The sequence below is a fragment of the Gorilla gorilla genome, chromosome 1 (genome assembly GCF_029281585.2).
Source record: "Gorilla gorilla gorilla isolate KB3781 chromosome 1, NHGRI_mGorGor1-v2.1_pri, whole genome shotgun sequence".
In the NCBI taxonomy this organism is placed as follows: domain Eukaryota; kingdom Metazoa; phylum Chordata; class Mammalia; order Primates; family Hominidae; genus Gorilla; species Gorilla gorilla.
Window position 1 is genome coordinate 33,798,549 of NC_073224.2, and position 19,770 is coordinate 33,818,318.

General features: G+C 36.7%; 1 protein-coding gene across 3 annotated transcripts in view; it reads right to left on the reverse strand.

The window, feature by feature from the left end:
* RAB3GAP2 (RAB3 GTPase activating non-catalytic protein subunit 2) overlaps window positions 1-19,770 on the reverse strand; it is a 121,646-nt gene that overhangs the window by 83,930 nt on the left and 17,946 nt on the right. For 2 of the 3 annotated variants that reach the window (XM_063708243.1, XM_063708247.1), the window contains exon 2: window positions 1,553-1,617. In XM_063708243.1, coding sequence (XP_063564313.1) covers window positions 1,553-1,617 — 65 coding nt within the window. Of the gene's footprint in view, window positions 1-1,552; window positions 1,618-16,597; window positions 16,637-19,770 lie in introns of those variants that run through there. The other variant, XM_063708250.1, reaches the window with a different exon arrangement.

Below are 19,770 nucleotides of genomic sequence, written 5' to 3' on the forward strand. Positions count from 1 at the left end.
TTCCCGCCTTGAGACTTTGCATGAGCTGCTGCCCTGGCCTAGAATCCTCTCTGTCAGATTCTCACGTTGTTGACTCCCTGTTGCCTTTTAGATCTCAGTTTAACTGTCACAGCCTCTGAAAAGATTTCCTTAACCACCCAATCTACAGCAGTCACTTGCTATCACATTACCATTTGAATTATTTTTCATCCATCTTTCTTTTTTATGTCTCCCTCTCATAGAGTGTAAGCTCCTAGAAATAGGACTGTAAGAAGACCTATCTAATATTCATTCTTCTTTCTTAAAAAAAAAATCCTGATTTTGTTCAGGTATCAGCTCCTTCCGTGTGGCCATGGGCCTCAGGAGAAGCTGACCCTCTTATCCTCTAACTCCAAGGAATAATATGATTCAACAATGAATATCTCATATCCCTTGCCAGTGATTAGTTCAGAAATGAGCATGTGGCCCAATCCTGGCCAAGAAGATATAAGGAAAAGTTTGCTAGAGACGTCTAAGAAAGTAGCTCCCTAATTCCTGAAAGAGTCATGAAAAGCCCAAGTCTTTTTCTCCCTCTACCCGTTAATGAAGAAACATGTTGTCCACACTACATCTGTGAATGAAACAGGCATTAGGATGAAGCCAACACTGCATATACAAAGTAGACAGAATGAAAGAACTTGACATATTTGAATTGCCTGATCAACCAACCCAGGATTCCATTCTATCTTTGGACTTCCTTCTATGTAAGCGAATAAATTTTCTTCGTAACTAAGCCAATTAAAGTTAGATTTTTTTATTACTCATATGTGAAAATATACTAACATATATAGGAACTTTGTCTGCCTTGTTCCTTGCTATACTCCCAGCATCTAGAAAAATGCGTAGAATATGGTAGGTAGAGCAAATATTTGAGTGAATAGTGAAAGAATATAAAAGAATAATTTATGAAAGATAAAGAATCCTAAAACAATTATTCTCCATTTATCCCACTGCTATGGTTTGAATGTGCACCCAAAAAACATGTGTTGAAAGTTTAATCCCCAATGCAACAGTGTTGGGAAATGGGGCCAAATGAGAGGTAATTAGGTCATGAGAACAGAGTGAATAGATTAAGGACATTAATGAGGGAGTAGGTTCCTTATTGTGGGAGTGAATTTGTTATAAAAAGAGGAGTTTTGGCCCATGTTTTCTTCCCTCCCACCCTCTCCACCAGCCTCTGGTCCTATCACCTTCACCGTATTATGATGCAGCAAGAAGGCTCTTGCCAGATGCTGGCCCCTGATCCTGGACTTCCCAACATCCAGAACTGTGAGCCAATCAATTTCTGTTCATTATGAACTACCCAGGCTCAGGTATTCTGTTACAGCAACACCAAGTGAACGAAGACACCCGCTTTAGCTACAATGTCATTAAGTTCCTTAAGAAGAGGTATCTAGTTAAGTACTACTAAGTAAGCACAAAAATGTTCTTGACATCGAATTTAAAATGTCAGCTTGATACTGAAATATGTCACCATCATTACAAAAGGAAAATGCCACTATCAAAAAACATGCATATACTTGTAAAGACTTACAGGTTCTTGTGGTTCATTTTCTTCCCATGCTCCCCAACCATCATCTTCCCAGTCTGTTGATTTACCTGTTTTTAAAAAGATGAACAATGCTTGCATGAAATATAGGGCTTTAAATATCTTTAAAGCATTTTTTCTAAACATCATAGAACCGACCCCTGTATAATGCTGATATTAAGAAAGAAAATAAGGGTAAACTGTGTTATACCAGGATTTTGCTGTATGTAATAACAATCAGAAAATATTTGACCTACTGAATTTCTAAATTTATATATTAGCAAAATTGTGTGCAAGTTATTAGTAAAATTGTGTGTCAGTTATCTGGATCTTAAGATATTGGACATCAAGTTAATTCACATTCAAATCAAGCTGCAAAGGTGACATTTTAAAAATCTAAAAATGACAAATGTTTATTACTCAAGATACTGGACAAATATACACAGTGATAAAAAAACACCTAAAATTTCACAGATGTCTTAAAAAAGTAACTTGCTTTTTGATAAGACTAATCATCAATGGAAAATAAAACTGAATTTTGAAACAAGACAAACCTACTATTCTGCACCCTTTTCTGATACTCTGTGATTTCTTATACGTTGGAACGTCCTCTCAGAGGAAAATAAGACAGTCAACAACAATGCAACAAGGAATGTAAAAGCCCAGATAGGTTTGGACAGTATGTTCCCTTACAAGGTCCAGGTGACTGGTTTTTACATAATCATCTTTTAATTTATCAGAAGAGAAAAAGCTATCATTTTTGAACAACTACTCTGAGACAAGCATGAGATACTTTATATGCATTAATAAAGTACAAATAAAACTTTAGGCCCCAGAATCACGCTGCCTAAGTTTTATTTGAACTTTATCATCTTTAAAAATTTAATTTGAGGCAATACATATAAAGTGTGTGTGTTTGTTTTTTTTTTTTTTTTTTTTTTTGTTAGATGGAGTCTCACTCTGCTGTCCAGGCTGGAGTGCAATAGCGCAATCTTGGCTCACTGCAACCTCTGCCTCCCGCGTTCAAGCCATTCTCCTGCCTCAGTCTCTGGAGTAGCTGGGACTACAGGCACCTGCCACCACGCCCGGCTGATTTTTGTATTTTTATTAGAGACAGGGTTTCACCATATTGGCCAGGCTGGTCTTGAACTCCTTATCTCAAGTGATCCACCCACCTTGGCCTCCCAAAGTGTTGGGATTACAGGCGTGGATCACCACACCTGGCCTTGAGGTAATACGTATAAAGTATTGAATGCTTGTTCAAATCCTGATCTAGCACTTACTATCTCTGTGACCTAGTGCAAATTACCCATCTAAACTTTAGTTTTTAATCATAAAGGCATGGAAAACATGACTACCTCTATCTGGTAGGGTTGTTGTAAGGACTTATACCAGACAGCATACTAAAGTCCTCAGTGCCTGACACATACCAAGTTCTCAATGCTGGTCAAGGTTTAGCTAAATAAAATATTATATTTAAGCAATCAGCCTTAAAATTCTGGGGGGACATCAATTTAAAAGATGGGACCGATCCTGATGGCTTACAGTAGGAAGGAAGCAAATAGATTCACTTATATACGAGGTTTTAAAGGTTGCTGAAATCAATTACATACAGATGATTAAAGAATTTGTTATAGTCTAGTACTTGGAGTCATTGTTCGATTAGCTTTGTAGTAACAGTCTAATCTTCTGTACTTAAATGCCAAATAATTACTTCCTGATAGGTATATATTAAGTCCTAAAATAGCACTATCATTTGATTAACATTGCACAATTTATAGAAGAGTTCCATATACAAGTCAATTAGCAATTTAACAAATACTCTATTAAACACCATGTGGCAAATCCCGTAGTAGGAGCTGAGAAAAATACAAACATACTCCTTGCCCTTGAAGAATTCATGATCTATTGTAGAAGGCAGACAAACATGGAACCATAATATATGGTGAGTGCAGTAATGGACTACTAATGGGAACTTGGATGAGAAAGTAAGAGATGGGAAAAAAAATACAATGAATAGTCAACTTAAACTCAGTCCTTAAAAAGTAGCTAGAAAGGCTAGGGGAAAAAGTCAACATGAATGAAAGAGGCAGAAAGATGCAATGTATATGACAACTAACATGTATTAAACATTTCTGTATGCCTAAATGCTTTATAGACATTATTAGTTCATTTAAACATCACAGGATCCTTTATTGTCCCTATTTTACAATGAGAAAACAGATTTCTTGGAGAGTTTAAGTAGTTCAACCAAAATCACACAGGAGTAAGTGGCAGAGTACAGCTTCAGTTCAGGTCTGAGTTCCAAAACCCATGCTCCTAAGTATTAGACTATATGTACTCCTACTATGCCTCATGAAGGGTAAGATTAGGGAAAAGTGGAGTTTACAGTTAAGGCCAAAAGTAAGAAGGTTCTTATTTAAAAATAGAAACATTCCCTTGATATTGCAATTTACACATATTTTTAACTTGGAAAATTAGTTTGTTTTTTGGCAATTTAATTCAATTAAGCAATCTCTTTATTTTGCTAATTTTTCCATTGCACCAAAAACAATTGTCTTATTGTGGGTTTAAGGCAGGCAACAAGGCTATCCCATTTAAAGTTTCAGAATATGTATTATCTCTTACATTAGAAAGCAAAGAATCTAAAAGAGCTTATTACTATAAAGTTCATGATTCAGTTTTTAAATTGCCATAAAAATAATGTATATATCAAATTACCACAATCTCGAAAAGACCATGCAGAATTTAGACTCTTCAGGAAGGCTGTAATCATTCATGCATTCAACAAACACAACATCTTTTATGTTCTGGGAACTGTGCTAAGTGCTGGAAATATAAAAGCAAATAAGCCTTCAAAGAGCTTAGTTTGTGTACATAACCTCTGTTGAATGTGTATAAAATAAACTATAAAAAGTGTGTTATTTCTCCTCCATGTTGGTATAAAAAGTACCTGACTCAATTCACAAATGACTCATATAAGCAAATAGAAGACAGCAGTAATTTGGATTTCCTACCCCTGCAGAGATCCAGTATCTCTCTATGCCACAATTCAGAACCTCCAAGAAAAGAAAGACCTTGAGAAATACTTTATACAAGATATTTAGGTTTATGAAGGTTTACCCATTCTCAATGCCCCTGACTGGAAAGCTTCTTTCAACAAAAAGGAAAGAGAATTTAATTGGGCATCTTCTATTATCATAGGAATACATTTTTCCCAACCAAGTCAAGATAAAGGAAGGTGAAACAGCACTATTATTCAGGTAAGTTTAAGATATTTTTTGTAGGTTGCTCTAGAAGACTAAGCCTATTTATAATACTATGAGAGAATGCATTCCAAATTATAGTCACCTTAAAAATGGGAAACGTTTTGCCAGTGGGGCAATACCCTTGTGGCTATTTCTTTTTATTTTTTATTTTATTTATTTATTTTGACATGGAGTCTTGCTCTGTCACCAGGCTGGAGTGCAGTGGTGCCATCTCGGTTCACTGCAACCTCCAACTCCCTGGTTCAAGCGAGTCTCCTGCCTCAGCTTCCCGAATAGCTGGGATTACAGACATGTGCCACCACACCCAGCTAATTTTTGTATTTGTAGTAGAGACGGGGGTTTCACCATGTTGGCCAGGATGGTCTCAAACTCCTGAACTCGTGATCCGCCCACCTCGGCCTCCCAAAGTGCTGGGATTATAGGCATGAGCCACTGCGCTCGGCCCCTTGTGGCTATTTCTACTCAGTGACAGTGATTTAATTTTTGTGGCCTCCTATGTCCTTTTGAAAATCATTTGAGAATATTTGCAAGGAGGTAGTGGACAGTAGTTTTCAGCTATTAAAAAGTGTTAGAATCCCAGCACTTTACCAAAGTTATTTCTTACGCCTTCGGGTTAGGCAAGCAGGTCAAGCACATTCTTTAGAAAAAAAAAAAGGTTTATATTGAGAAAATAGCTGATGAATGTCTAATAAAATTGCCATTCACGTAAAGAATTCTGTTCAGGCACGGTACTTCCTTCTGGTAACCTTTCTAAGAACGATGGTATTCTTTAATCAATATCATTAGTATTTTTCAATTGATCATTGGTCAAGAATGTAGGTAGCCAAAGCAATGTTCAACATAACTTTGAGAACTATGCACTGTTTTAGGTTAATATGGAATATTACTATAAGGCCTTGAGGTTCACAAACTCTACGTCATCATGAAGAAATAAGACTGATTTGCCTAATTTATTATCAATTACTTCCAAAAAAAAGCTAAAAATGGCTCACCATGACTGTTTCTTAGAAGAATAAATAGATCAATATCTTTTATAAGACAGGGTAATTTGAAAGCCCTAAGCTCTGGTATAACTTAAAAAGGCAAATCAGTTTAACAAAAGGTATCATGGAATTAAGGACACCAGGACAGCCAACTTCTTTAGGACAGTCTAGATCCAGTGTAAAGATTCCAAACATTCCACCAATCACCAAATCCCATAGCCAGAGCTATGTGGCTCTCATTTCCGTGAAAGGCTAGACTACAAATTATACGGCAATTTAAATTGTTACTTTCCCTATTTATTAAATAAGTAGCAACCACCCAATCTCCAAAAAGCAATTCTTTAAATGACACTGTTATCAACTGCCTATGTCTTTCGTTTTACTGTAGACCAATCCAACAAAATTGGTCAGAAAATTAAGAAAACAGCATTCACATTGTCTTCATAAAACCAGCGTTATAGTTTCTCCTGCAGATCCCCCTTGATGGGTAGGCCTTAAAACCTTTACAATGAAGAAATTAAAATAATGAGTTAGGGATGACTGAAGTTTTAGAGATGGCCCTACTCTCAGAGATTCTGTTTCAGGAGGTCTGCAATGGATACAGGAATCTCTGTTTAACAGCTTTTCCCACCCTAAAAGTTTGAGGCAGATGGTGCATGCATGGATCACCTAAAGGATAAACCTAAGTGCTGGTCTAATTTAATCCTAAATATTGTTTTCCTTTGCCTGTCATCACTCTTCTATTCTTTCACTCCAGTTGGACTGTTCATTCACTGGTATGCAATCTTGAAGAACACTGTCTAATAGAAATATATCGTGAGCTACCTATGTAATTTTAAATTAACTAATAGCCATATTAAAAAGTAAAAAAAAAAAACAGGTGAAATTAACCTTAATAATATAGTTGATCAGAATACAACCAGAATATTGTTTCAATGCATAATCAATGCAAAATTATTGGTGAGATATTTTACATTCATTTTTCATATACACTCTTCAAAATCTGATGAGTGCTTTTTTAGTTTAGTTTAGTTTTGAAAAGGGGTCTCTCTGTCACCCAGACTGGAGTGCAGTGGTGCAATTACAGCTCACTGCAGCCTCGATCTCCTAGGCTCAAGTGATCCTCCCACCTTGGCCTCCCAAGTAGCTGGGACTACAGGTGTGCATCACCAAGCCTGGCTAATTTTTTTTCTTTTTTTTTGTAGAGATGAAGCCTTGCCATTTTGCCCAGGCTGGTGATGTGTGTTTTACATGTAGAGCACATCTCAGTTTTTCCTAGTCACATTCCAAGTGCTCAAAACTACATGTGGCTAGTGGCTACAGTATAAGACAGCTCAAGTCTAGAACATCAACTAAATCTCAGGTTTAATTGAGTTGCCAGGTTGCACTGGATTGGTTGCCCAGTTTTACCTTCTAAAGAGTTATATGATCTTGGGCAATTTATTTAATTTCTTACTGCCTCGGCTTCCTCTTCAGCACAAATGGAGTTAAAAACTGCACCTATCTCATAGAGTTGTTATAGTTAAAATATGCAAAGCACTTTTACAGTGCCTGGCACATAGACACCCTTAATAGCTGTTATAATTACCACTCTCCAAATACAACATTCTCTCTTACTCTCTGCCTTTGCCTATCCTACACCCATCAACTAAATGCTTCCCATGTGACTCCACCTCTCCAAATCCAACTTCTCCAAACTAAGGTTAATCCTCTATGAAGTTTTCTTGCATCCACCAATGATCTTTCCCTCTTGTGAAACTACAGCATTTGACTGTGTTTCTTATTCAGAACTTAATTATATACTGTTTTGGGTCATTTGCTGCATTGTTAGTTAACATGTACTTATCTAACATAAAAGTACACCCTGTCTACACAACTATTAGGCTCTCAGAGGGCAGAGAACGTGTGTCCTGTGTATGTGCACACACATACACATACATAAAAGTATCATAAGTACTTAATAAATATTTGCTAAATGAATAGTAATTGAAAATGACATTCTTACTCAAATCCTTCCGCATATACCCCCATAAAAGCAGCTGTATTTAAATTAATATTTTATAATATAATGAACAAATCAGTGGTTGTTTCTAAACCTTTTGCATTTCAAAAGAAATACAACAAATACAAAAGATTATGTTTTATAAACTTTACATATACAGACTTTATATTCAGGATCCAAACCATCTTTTTCAAACAACTTTTTTTTTTGTGGGGCTCGGGGGAGGGACAAGGTCTAGCTCTATTGCCCAGGGAGGACTGCAATGATGTGATCCCGGCCCACTGCAGGCTCTATCTCCCAGGCGCAAGCAGTTCTCTTACCTCAGCCTCCCAGGTAGCTGGGACTACAGGCATATGCCACTACGTCCGGCAAATTTTTGTATTTTTTGCAGAGTCGGGGTTTCACCATGTTGACCAGGTTGGTCTTGAACTTGTAAGCTCAAGCGAACTGCCCATCTCTGCCTCCCAAAGTGCTGGGATTACAGACATGAGCCACTGCACCCGGCCTTCAAATAACTTTTGTATGTAACATTACAGTATTAATAATTTTTTTCTATTCCATCCCATTTTAATTAGTGAGAAAAAATAATTAAAAAGCACCATTTCTTAGCTTTAGCTTTGATTATGAAATAATAGGAATAGTATAGTATTTTGTTTGAATTCAAGTCTAAGAGGCAGAATTTGATTAAACCTGAAGATCTTCTAAAAACCTAGTTCAGAGTAGATGGCTTGATATGCATTAAAGGATTTTTATATTTCACACACACACGTGCACACACAATGTATTTTTCAACATTTCAGAACAAAATTTGTAACATTACTAACAAAACATCCTACATCAATAATGGAAAACCAATTTGCTCAATTACATGGGACTTTCAACAACCTGATTTCATGGTAGGGCTAGAAGAAATAATTATAAAAGCCATTGAGTTCCCAAATAAACACCATGCCATTTTGAAGATTAAAAAAAAAAAAAAAGAACACCACATCATTCTTGTGTCTGTAGTCTATTATGCAAATATTCTTTCTGCCAACAGTGACTACAACAGGTTACACTAAAAACAGTTCAAGAATAGCAAATATTGCTTACTGGAGAAATCTAAAAATAGATGATGAGAATGCTTCTCAGGTCTTGTTACTTTCATGCTACGATTCACATCCATAGGAGACGTTTAGGAGATGTTGTTCCTAAAGTGGCCATGTTACAACTGTATTACATTAGGACAGCATTCCAGCAATAAGGAAAATATTTCAGATTCATGTTTGTAACTGAGCTTTCTCGGCTCATTTGTTGTACAATCTGATAAAATAGCATTTCTGGGAATATAAGATATTTCTACTTTGTTTTAAATCTTTAATCTTTTTTTTCTTCAATCCCTTAAGGGGTGAACTTCCTTTAAAATTTATTCTGTTTACATTCTTATCCATTTTTTTCCTTAAAATTCACAGAAAATCAAAGATTGCATTAAAGATTTCATTTGGGTCTTTCAAGAAATTTGTCGTCTTAAAATATTTTGTTTGTCCACCTCAGTTGCTGAAATTTTCTTTCACTCTGGTTTATACCACATCTTGAATCACACCCTCTCTCTAAATAAGATTAATAAGCTGATCTCCAACCAACTTACGTGATATGAAGAGAAATAAAGAGGAGCGAGATAAAGTTACAAATAATAGTAACAAAAAAGCAACTGCATCCTCATTGATTAGTAACCTGCTTTTCAATCTTTAACGTTTTTTTTATACCTATCACTAAACAGGACTATTTGAACAATTAATATCTAGAATAATCGGTAACATAACCATAAATTCCTGTTCTTACCCTCACCAAGTTAAATGTTTTGACTGAATAAATAAAACCAATGACTTCAAAATGTAAAATGTAACCACAATTCCCTTCTGAAGAGAATTTTTTCCTTGAAGAGATTAGATTATACTAGTATGAAAAAGCTGTTATGTCTCTCATTTGATAAATGAAACCTTCAAACCATACAGAAAACATATTTTAATCAATCATCAAAAAAATTATAGATGTCTTGTTTAGGGGTATTTCCAATCAATGAATTATTCTAACAACAGAAGCTTAAATAGGAAATTCAACTTCTGCTTTCCACAGCTCTATTTAATTCCCAAAATACATTATCCTAATTAGCTTCTGAACAGTCTGTCCTCATAAACTGAGTGTATGTTTTTTTCATTTAACAAGAACCTGAAGCTAGAAAGGAAATTGAATTCTAGAAGTGGGCAATTGATTTGACAGTATTTGCTTTTTCCAATGTGAGTATGTCAAGTTCAAATACTAAATGAGAAACTGAAAACATTAAATGTTAGGAAAAGGAAAATTTAATTTCGTTTCTGTGGTCTAATAAAAGATCTTAGTACAGAAGTAAATTCATTTCCGTTCTTCTGAGATGAGAAAAAAACAGAGATAATGTACTTGCTTCTATAAAAAGTAAGAACCTCTACAACCTATGACTTGTAAATAATTTAGGGGATTCAGCAAATTTTACTTGGCTCTACTTGGCCAAGGCAAGAAAAGCATCACCCAGCAGTACAAAGCTAAAAGAAAAAAGAAAAGTCTAAAGAATAGAGAAGCTGCCTCTTATATTCCTATACATCAGAATTATTAATTTTTTCCATTTCTACGGAAATGGAAAATAGGAAAATAAATTTCATATTAGCATGAAATTTCATATTAGCAAGAAATACTAATTTGAAAATAAATTTCATATTAGTCACTTAGTCACTTACCAAAGGGTTATATTACATACATTAAAAATGTACATGTCTATTATAATTTTGTTTTTTTAACAACTTCATATTTATATATTATTTATTTTTTATATCCAAAGCAACAGAAAAAGTTAAGCATGTCTACAAAGGTGAAGAAGGTTGCAACATTATGAAATGTAGGTAAAGGTATGCAAAAATTGCTAACTAAAGGTAATTTCTGCATGTTCTAGAGAAACCAATTCTATATTTTCCTTCCTTAACCTACTCTACTATTTGAGTACTGTCCCTGAGAAATCTCCTTATATTTAAATTAAATCCTTCCTAAACCAGCCTAATTTTGCTATTACTGTTTTTCTTCAAAGTACACACAGAGAAAGTCTGATAATAATTTTAACAATATCACATGATAACATGGAATATTTTGGTTCCATAGTAAAGAAAAAAATGTAGATAGCATATTTATCATCATTTTATTTCATAGTTAGCATTCCTAAAACAAGGACAAACATCCAACTCAGACACAATCCAACACACAATAGACATTTGTTCATTATTAAGTTCCTACTACAAATCATCTGTGTACCAATGCTGGGGATATAAGAAATATATTACTCATTCCCTGGCCTAAAGTGGTGTATAATTTAGTGCACAATATAGAGACATCAACAGACAAATGCAACACAAGGCTGATATTACCAAAAAAAAAACTGGAAACTAGGGAAAAAAGTTAGCCACATACGCTGAAATGAAGGTATTCCGTGCAATTAATACAGATACAAGCCATTATTCTTTCACAGCTCCGTATTATACCACTGTGTCAATGTAGCATAACTTAATCAACCTTCTAGTATCAGGCATTGTTTTTAACTTTTTTGCAGTTATAAGCACTTCCTTGTAACATGAAACTGTATACTGATTTTTTGACTTTACAAACTGTTTCCAACCTTGCTAAACAACTTTACGAACCATTATTTTTTAAATGAGTAGAGGAAAAAGTGACTTCAAATATAAGGTAATCATCTATTTTTCCAAACAGAAGATCCAAAAATACAAAGTTTTTTGGGCAATCTGAATACTATACATTGTAAATGCAGGCACTTAGATGACATAATCAAATGCCTACATGTGACATTTAATTGTCACACATCATATAACATTAACTTAGAGATAAAAATGTTCAAAATCCCAATGACAGAAAATACACTGACTTAGAACTCTTGCTTTTATTCATTTTCATTTTTCAGGAAACAAAACCCTTCCACATGCACCTTCGACATCAGCCTTTATTTTTTTTAAAAAAAGATATAACAGGCTGGGCGCGGTGGCTCACGCCTGTAATCCCAGCACTTTGGGAGGCCGAGGGGGGCGGATCACAAGGTCAGGAGATCGAGACCATCCTGGCTAACATGGTGAAATCCCATCTCTACTAAAAATACAAAAAATTAGCTGGGTGTGGTGGCAGGCGCCTGTAGTCCCAGCTGCTTGGGAGGCTGAGGCAGGAGAATGGTGTGAACCTGGGAGGCAGAGCTTGCAGTAAGCCGAGATCATGCCACTGCACTCCAGCCTGGGCGACAGAGCGAGACTCCGTCTCAAAAAAAAAAAAAACAAAAAAAAAAACCATAATAATAAACACATGTATTTACTACACGCAAAGCATTGCTCTAAGCACAACAGCTTTCCCTCTGAGGTATGTACTACTGTTACTTCCATTTCAAAGATGAAATTTCTGAGGCAAATGGAGATTACATAACTCGCTCAAGGTCACACAACTGACAAGTGGCAGAACTGGGATTCGGACCCACGCAGGCTAGCTCAGATGCCATCTTCCATCTACTTTTTCAGTCAACTGTTTTCCAGAGTACATCATCTTCAGTGCCATCTCAGTTATTTGAGATAGTCTTTTGAATCTGGTATGATGCTGTCACTGGTCGTTTTAAGCCCACTCACAGTCTCTATTAGCATATCACGTTAAACAGCAATACAACGAGGTGCTGCTATGGAGATCAAAGCTATAGAGCTATACAGAAAATACCTTTGTCCCCTACAGAAAATAGTTTTTTCTTATGCCCAAAGTCTATTTACAAATATTAATTAGGTTACTACCCAGAAAGCAAACTTTGATACAACATCCCAAAAGCAGAAAACACAGGCACAGAAGGGACGACCTTAAAGTAATAAAAGCCATATATGACAAACCCACAGCCAACATCATATTGAATGGGAAAACTTGAAAGCATTTCCCCTGAGAACTAGAACAAGGCAACTTTTACCACTTCTATTCAACACAGTACTGGAAGTCCTCACCAGACTAATCAGACAAGAGAAAGAAATAAAGGCCATCCAAATTGGAAAAGAGGAAGTAAAAGTGTTGCTGTTCACTGATGATATGATCGTACAAAAAATCCTAAAGATGCATCCAAAAGGCCCCTGGATCTGATAAGTGAATTCAGTAAAGTCTACAGTTACCAAATCAATGTACACAAATCAGTAGCACTGCTATACACCAACAATGACCAAGCTGAGAACCAAATCAGCAACTCAATCACTTTTACAACAGCTACAAAAAAAAAAACACCTTGGAATATACTTAACCAAGAAGGCAGAAGATCTCTACGAGGAAAACTACAAAACGCTGCTGAAAGAAATCACAGATGACACAAACAAATGGAAACACATCCCATGCTCATGGACGGGAAGAATCGATATTGTGAAAATGATCATACTGCCCAAAGCAATCTACACATTCAATGCAATTTCCATCAAAATACCATCATCATTTTTTCACAGAACTAGAAAAAAAATCCTAAAATTCATACGGAACAAAAAAAGAGCCCGCATAGCCAAAGCAAGACTAAGCAAAAAGAACAAATCTGGAGGTATTGCATTACAGAACTTCAAATTATACTACAGGGCTATAGTTACCCAAACAGCATGGTACTGATGTAAAAATAGGCATTTAGACCACTGGAACAGAATAGAGAACCCAGAAGTAAAGCCAAATATTTACTGCCAACTGATCTTTGGCAAAGCAGAATGACAATGGATCCCCATCTCTCATAAGAAATCAACTCAAGATAGATGAAAGACGTAAATCTAAAACCTGAAACCATAAAAATCCTGGAAGATAACATTGGAAAAACTCTTCTGGATATTGGCTTAGGCAAAGTATTCCTAAGACCCCAAAAGCAAGTGCAGGAAAAACAAAAATAAATAAATGGGACCTATTTAAATTAAAAAACTTCTGTACAGCAAAAGAAGTAATCATCAGAGTAAACAGAAAACCCACAGAGTGGGAGAAAATATTCAAAAACCATGCATCTGACAAAGGACTAGCATCCAGAATCTACAAGGAACTCAAACAAATCAGCAAGAAAAAAAAAAACTCATTAAAAAGTGGGCAAAGAACATGAATAGATATTTCTCTAAAGAAGATATACAAACAGCCAACAAATACATAAAAATTGCTCAACATCACTAATAATGAGGGAAATGCAAATTAAAACCACAAAGAAATACCACCTCACTACTGCAAGAATGACCATAATTAAAAAGTCAAAAAACGATAGATGTTGGCATGGATGTGTTGAAAAAGGGACACTCTTACACTGCTGGTGGGAATGTAAATTAGTACAACCTCTATGGAAAACTGTATGAAGAGTCCTCAAAGAACTAAAAGTAGATCTACCAGGTGATCCAGCAGTCCCACTACTGGGTATCTCCCAAAGGAAAAGAAGTCATTATATGAAAAAGACACATGCACACACGTTTATAGCAGCACAATTCACAACTACAAAGATATGGAACCAACCTAAGTGCCCATCAACCAACAAGTGTATAAAGAAAATGTGGTATATATACACCACAGAATATCACTCAGCTATATTAAGGAATGAAATAATGTCTTTTGCAGCACCTTGGATGGAGCTGGAGGCCATTATTCTAAGTGAAGTAACTCAGGAATGGAAAAGCAAAAACCATATGTCCTCCCTTGTAAGTGGAAGCTAAGGACAAAAAGACATACAGAGTGATATAATGAACTCTGAGGACTCGACGAGGGGAGGTTGAGAGGGAGGTGAAGGATAAAAGACTACATATTGGGTACAGTGTACACTGCTCAGGTGATGGGTGCACTAAAAATCTCAGAATTCACCACTAAAGAACACATCCGTGTAACAAAAAAATCACCTGTACCCCCAAACTGTTGAAATTTTAAGAAGCAAAAAACATACAGACTATACTCTCCAATAACAATACAGCAAAACAGCAATCAGCAATAAAAAGATAACTAAATGAAAAAACTTTAAAAAGAACCACTTGGAAATTTTTTTAGTATTACTTTTCTACAGATCTTAGACAAATGAAAAAAATGAATAAAGATGAAAATAGAAATTAATTAGAAACTTTGAAAAATTAGACTTGATAAAGAGAACTAAATGTAAACAAAAACCAATAAAATAATAAATTTTAAATAAAAATGTTATGAGATCCAGGTCACAACCATAAATTTAATAAAGTAACTAGACACTCAGATATATACTGAAGTGTAAGATTTATATGAGAAGCAAAAAACTTTGCTAAAAGATGCAAAAAAAATGAATAAAACTATCTAGACAAATACTGTATGATCTCACTTATAAGTGGAATCTAAAAAAGTCAAACTACTAGAAGCAGAGAGTAGAAATAAGATGTCAGTCAAAGGGTAAAAGTTTTCAGTTACAAGATGAAGTTATGAGGACCTAATGTACAGCATGGTAAATATGGCTGATAATACTGTATTGTGTACTTGAAATTAGCTAAGGGAGTAGATCTTAAGTGTTCTCCCAATCAAAAGAAAAAAAAATTAACTATGTAAGGTGATTGTAACAATCATTTCATAATGTATATCAAATCATCATGTTGCACACCTTAAATATGTACCATTTTTATTTGTCAATTATACTTCAATAAAGCTAGGGGTAAGGGTAGGGGTTGGGGAAATAGACCTAGAGTTTGGGAAAATGTCAATCCTTCCCAAATTAATATATAAACTTAAAACAATTCTCATTAAAATCCCAGTATAAATTTGGTTTTTCTTTTTTTTTTTGGATAATTCTAAAGTTCAATGGGAAGAAAAATGTATAAGAATAACCCTAAGACTTTTTTTGAAAGAAGAGTAGTGATATGGCTTGTGTCCCCACCCAAATCTCATCTTGAATCGTAGTTCCCATAATCCCCATGTGCCATGGGAGAGACCCAGTGGGAGGTAATTGAATCATGGGGGAGGTTCTCATCATAGTGAGTTCTCACGAGATCTGATGGTTTTGTAAAGGGCTTTCCCCCACTTTGCTCTCACTCATTCTCCTTCCTGCCACCATGTGAAGAAGGACATGTTTGCTTCCCCTTCTGCCATGACTGTAATTTCCTGAGGCCTCCCCAGCCATGCTCAACTGAGTCAGTTAAACTTCTTTCCTTTATAAATTATCCAGTCTCAGGTATGTCCTGATGGCAGCATGAGAACAAACTAATACAGTAAATTGGTACTGGAAGTGGGGTGCTGCCATAAGGATACCTGAAAATGTGGAAGCAACTTTGGAACTGGTTAACAGGCAGAGGTTAGAACAGTTTAGAGGGCTCAGAAGAAGACAGGAAAATGTCGGAAGTTTGGAACTTTCTAGAGACTTGGGGGGCTCAGAAGACAGGAAGAGGTGGGAAAGTTTGGAACTCCCTAAAGACTTGTTGAATGGCTTTTACCAAAATGGTGACAGTGATAAGGACAATGAAGTCCAAGCTGAGGTGTTCTCAGAAGGAGATGACAAACTTCTTGGGAACTGGAGAAAAGGTCACTCTTGTTATACTTTAGCAAAAAGACTGGCAGCATTTTGCCCCTGCCCTAGAGGTTGGTGGAATTTTAAACTTGAGAAAGATAGTTTGGAATGGGAACTTGTGTTTAAAAGGGAAGCAGAGCATAAAAGTTTGAAAAATTTGCAGCCCGACAATACAATAGAAAAGAAAAACCCATTCCTGAGGAGAAATTCAAGCAGGCTGCAGAAATTTGCATAAGTAATGAGGATCCAAATGTTAATCACCAAGACAATGGGGAAAATGTCACCAGTGCATGTCAGAGATCTTCATGGCAGCCTCTCCCATCACAGGTCCGGAGGCCTAGGAGGAAATAATGGTTTTGTGGGCCCAGGGCCTTGCTGCTTTGTGCAGTCTTGGGACTTGATGCTCTGTGTCCCAGCCATGGCTAAAAGGGGTCAACATATAGCTTAGGCCATTGCTTCAGAGGGTCCAAGCCCCAAGCCTTGGTGGCTTACATGTGATGTTGGGCCTGTGGGTGCATAGAAATCAAGAACTGAGGTTGAGGAACCTCTGCCTAGATTTCTGAGGATGTATGGAGATGCCTGGATGTCCAAGAAGAAGTTTGCTGCAGGGGCAGAACCCTAATGGAGAACCTCTGCTAGGGCAGTGTGGAAGGGAAATGTGGGGTGCAAGCCCCCACACAGAGTCCCCACTAGGGCACTGTGGAGCTGTGAGAAGAGGGCCATTGTTCTCCTGAACCCAGAATAGTACATCCACCGACAGCTTGCACCACGCACCTGGAAAAGCCACAGACACTCAACATCAGCCATGAAGGAGGCCTGGAGGAAGGCTGTACCCTGCAAAGCCACAGTGGGGGAGCTGCTCAAGGCTCTGGGAGCTCACCTCTTGCATCAGTGTGACATGGACGTGAGACATGGAGTCAAAAGAGATCATTTTGGAACTTTAAGGTTTAATGACTGCCCCCATTGAATTTTGGACTTACAGGGGGCCTGTAGCCCCTTTGTTTTGGTCAATTTCTCCCATTTGGAAAAGGTGTATTTACCCCATGCCTGTACTCACATTGTATATAGGAAATAACTAACTTGCTTTTGATTCTACAGGCTCATAGGTGGAAGGGACTTGCCTTGTCTGAGATGATACTTTGGACTTGAACATTTGAGTTAATGCTAAAATAAGTTAAGACTCTGGGGGACTGTTGGAAGGACATGATTGTATTTTGAAATGGAGGACATGAGATTTGGGAGGAGACAGGTAAAATGATATGGTTTGGCCATGTCCCCACCCAAATCTCATCTTGAATTGTACTTCAGATAATCCCCATGTGTTGTGGGAGGGACCTGGTGGTAGGTAATTGAATCATGGGGGTGGTTACCTTCATGCTGTTCTCATGATAGTGAGTTCTCACAAGAACTGATGGTTTTATAAGGGGCTCTCCCCCAACTTTGCTCTCACTCATTCTCCTTCTTGCCACTATGTGAAAAAGAATGTGTTTGCTTCCTCTTCCTCCACGACTGTGTTTCCTGAGGCCTCCTCAGGCATGCTGAAGTGTGAGTCAATTAAACCTCTTTTTTTAATAAATTACCAGTCTCAGGTTATTTCCTTACAGCAGTGTGAGAATGGAGTAATACAAGTACTTTGGCAGAAACTGTCTCTACTAAGCATTAAAATGGACAGAAATTGACAAATAAATCAGTGAAACAGAAGAAAAGCCAAAAAAGGAGGCAAGTATTTCCGACTAGTTAACACGGTAAAAATAGCATCTCGTATTAGTAGGAAGTTGATGAATTAGTTAATAAATTGTGTTAAAACAACTGCATATCCATTTGCAATAAAATAAGGATAGGGTTCCACCTTAGATTTCACACTTACACACATGCACACAAATGTGATATTTAGATTAAGATATTTAGATTTAGATTAAAACCTAGTAGAATGTTTTACAAGCTTAAGATTGGAAAGATCTTTCAAAGGAGAATATGAAACAGAAGCTAAAAAGACAAAGGTTAAGAGATATGATTATATAAATATTTGCAAAATATAAACACAGGATATGATAAACTTTTGTAAAACAATAGAAAAAGTTTAAAGATACAATTAAAAAGTCAGCAAAAATTGTGAACAATTAATTTACAAAGCAAGCTCTACTTGACTGATACACATTGAAAATGCTCAACTTTTCTCAATTTTAAGACGTATGAATTAAAGCCATGATATACCATTTTTCATCTATTAGAAGAACAAAAGTCAAAGACACTGATCATATTACGATAATAAGTGTATGTGTAGATAGGCACTGATTATCATAGATAGGACTGAACCTGAAAACCAATTTTTAGAGTAATTTGGCAATTGTGACCCACATGTATAAGGATGCTTAGTGGAGCACTGTTCTTACAGCAAAAATATCAGAAATAACCTTAAAAATGTTCATTGATCATGCAATTATTAAATAGAGCCTAGTGGAGTCTTCAGTGGAATATTATGTAACCATTAAGAACATGCTATAGACTGGGTGCAGTGGCTCATGCCTGTAATCCCAGCACAGAAAGCCGAGGTGGTGGGATTGCTTGAACCCACAAATTCGAGACCAGCCTAGGCAACATAGTGAGATCCCCATCTCTACAAAGAAATAGAAAAAATAGCTGGACATGGTGGCACATGTCTGTAGTCCCAGTTATTTGGGGAGGCTGAGGCAGCAGCAGGATCAATTGAGCCCAGATGGTGGAGGCATCAGTGAGCCATGATGGCACAGCCGAGGTGATAGGCTGAGATCCTCTCTCAAAAAAAGAAAAAAAAAAAAAAAAAAAAGAGAAAACGAAGAAAAAAAACAAGCTGGAGCTATATATACCTGAAAACTATAAATGACTTGGAAAGATATAGATATTATATAATATATAATTAAACTCCAAAGGTTGCAGGTATGCATTTTATAAAAATGAGATCACAATATAAAATTACAAATAAATAAAATTCCCAATTAGCTTGTGTGTATGTGTGTGTTGATTGAGCACAGAAAGTCTGAAAGAAGTCTCAGACCTGAAATGGATGATTAGAAGCAGCTGTGGTCTGTGGCGCTTATGGAGAGGAATGAAAAGGGGCAAGTGAATTCAGAACCTTCAACTGAGACACCCAGGTTCTTGCATTGGGACTGACTGGACAAACAGCTTGACCCAAAGAGAACGAAGAAAAGTACGAGGGAGTGGAGGGGGCGACGGCCCACCTGGAAGGGGCACGGAGCCAAAGAAACCGTCACCTCCAGCCAAGAGAAGCAGTGAGTAATTGTGCTACCCTGCCTGGGAAACCACACTTCTCCCATGGATCTTTGCATAGATCTTTCCATGGATCAGGAGATCTCCTCATGAGCCCACACCACCAGGGCCTTGGGTCTGATACACAGAGCTATGTAGAGTCTCGGCAGAGCAGCCACTCAGGCACA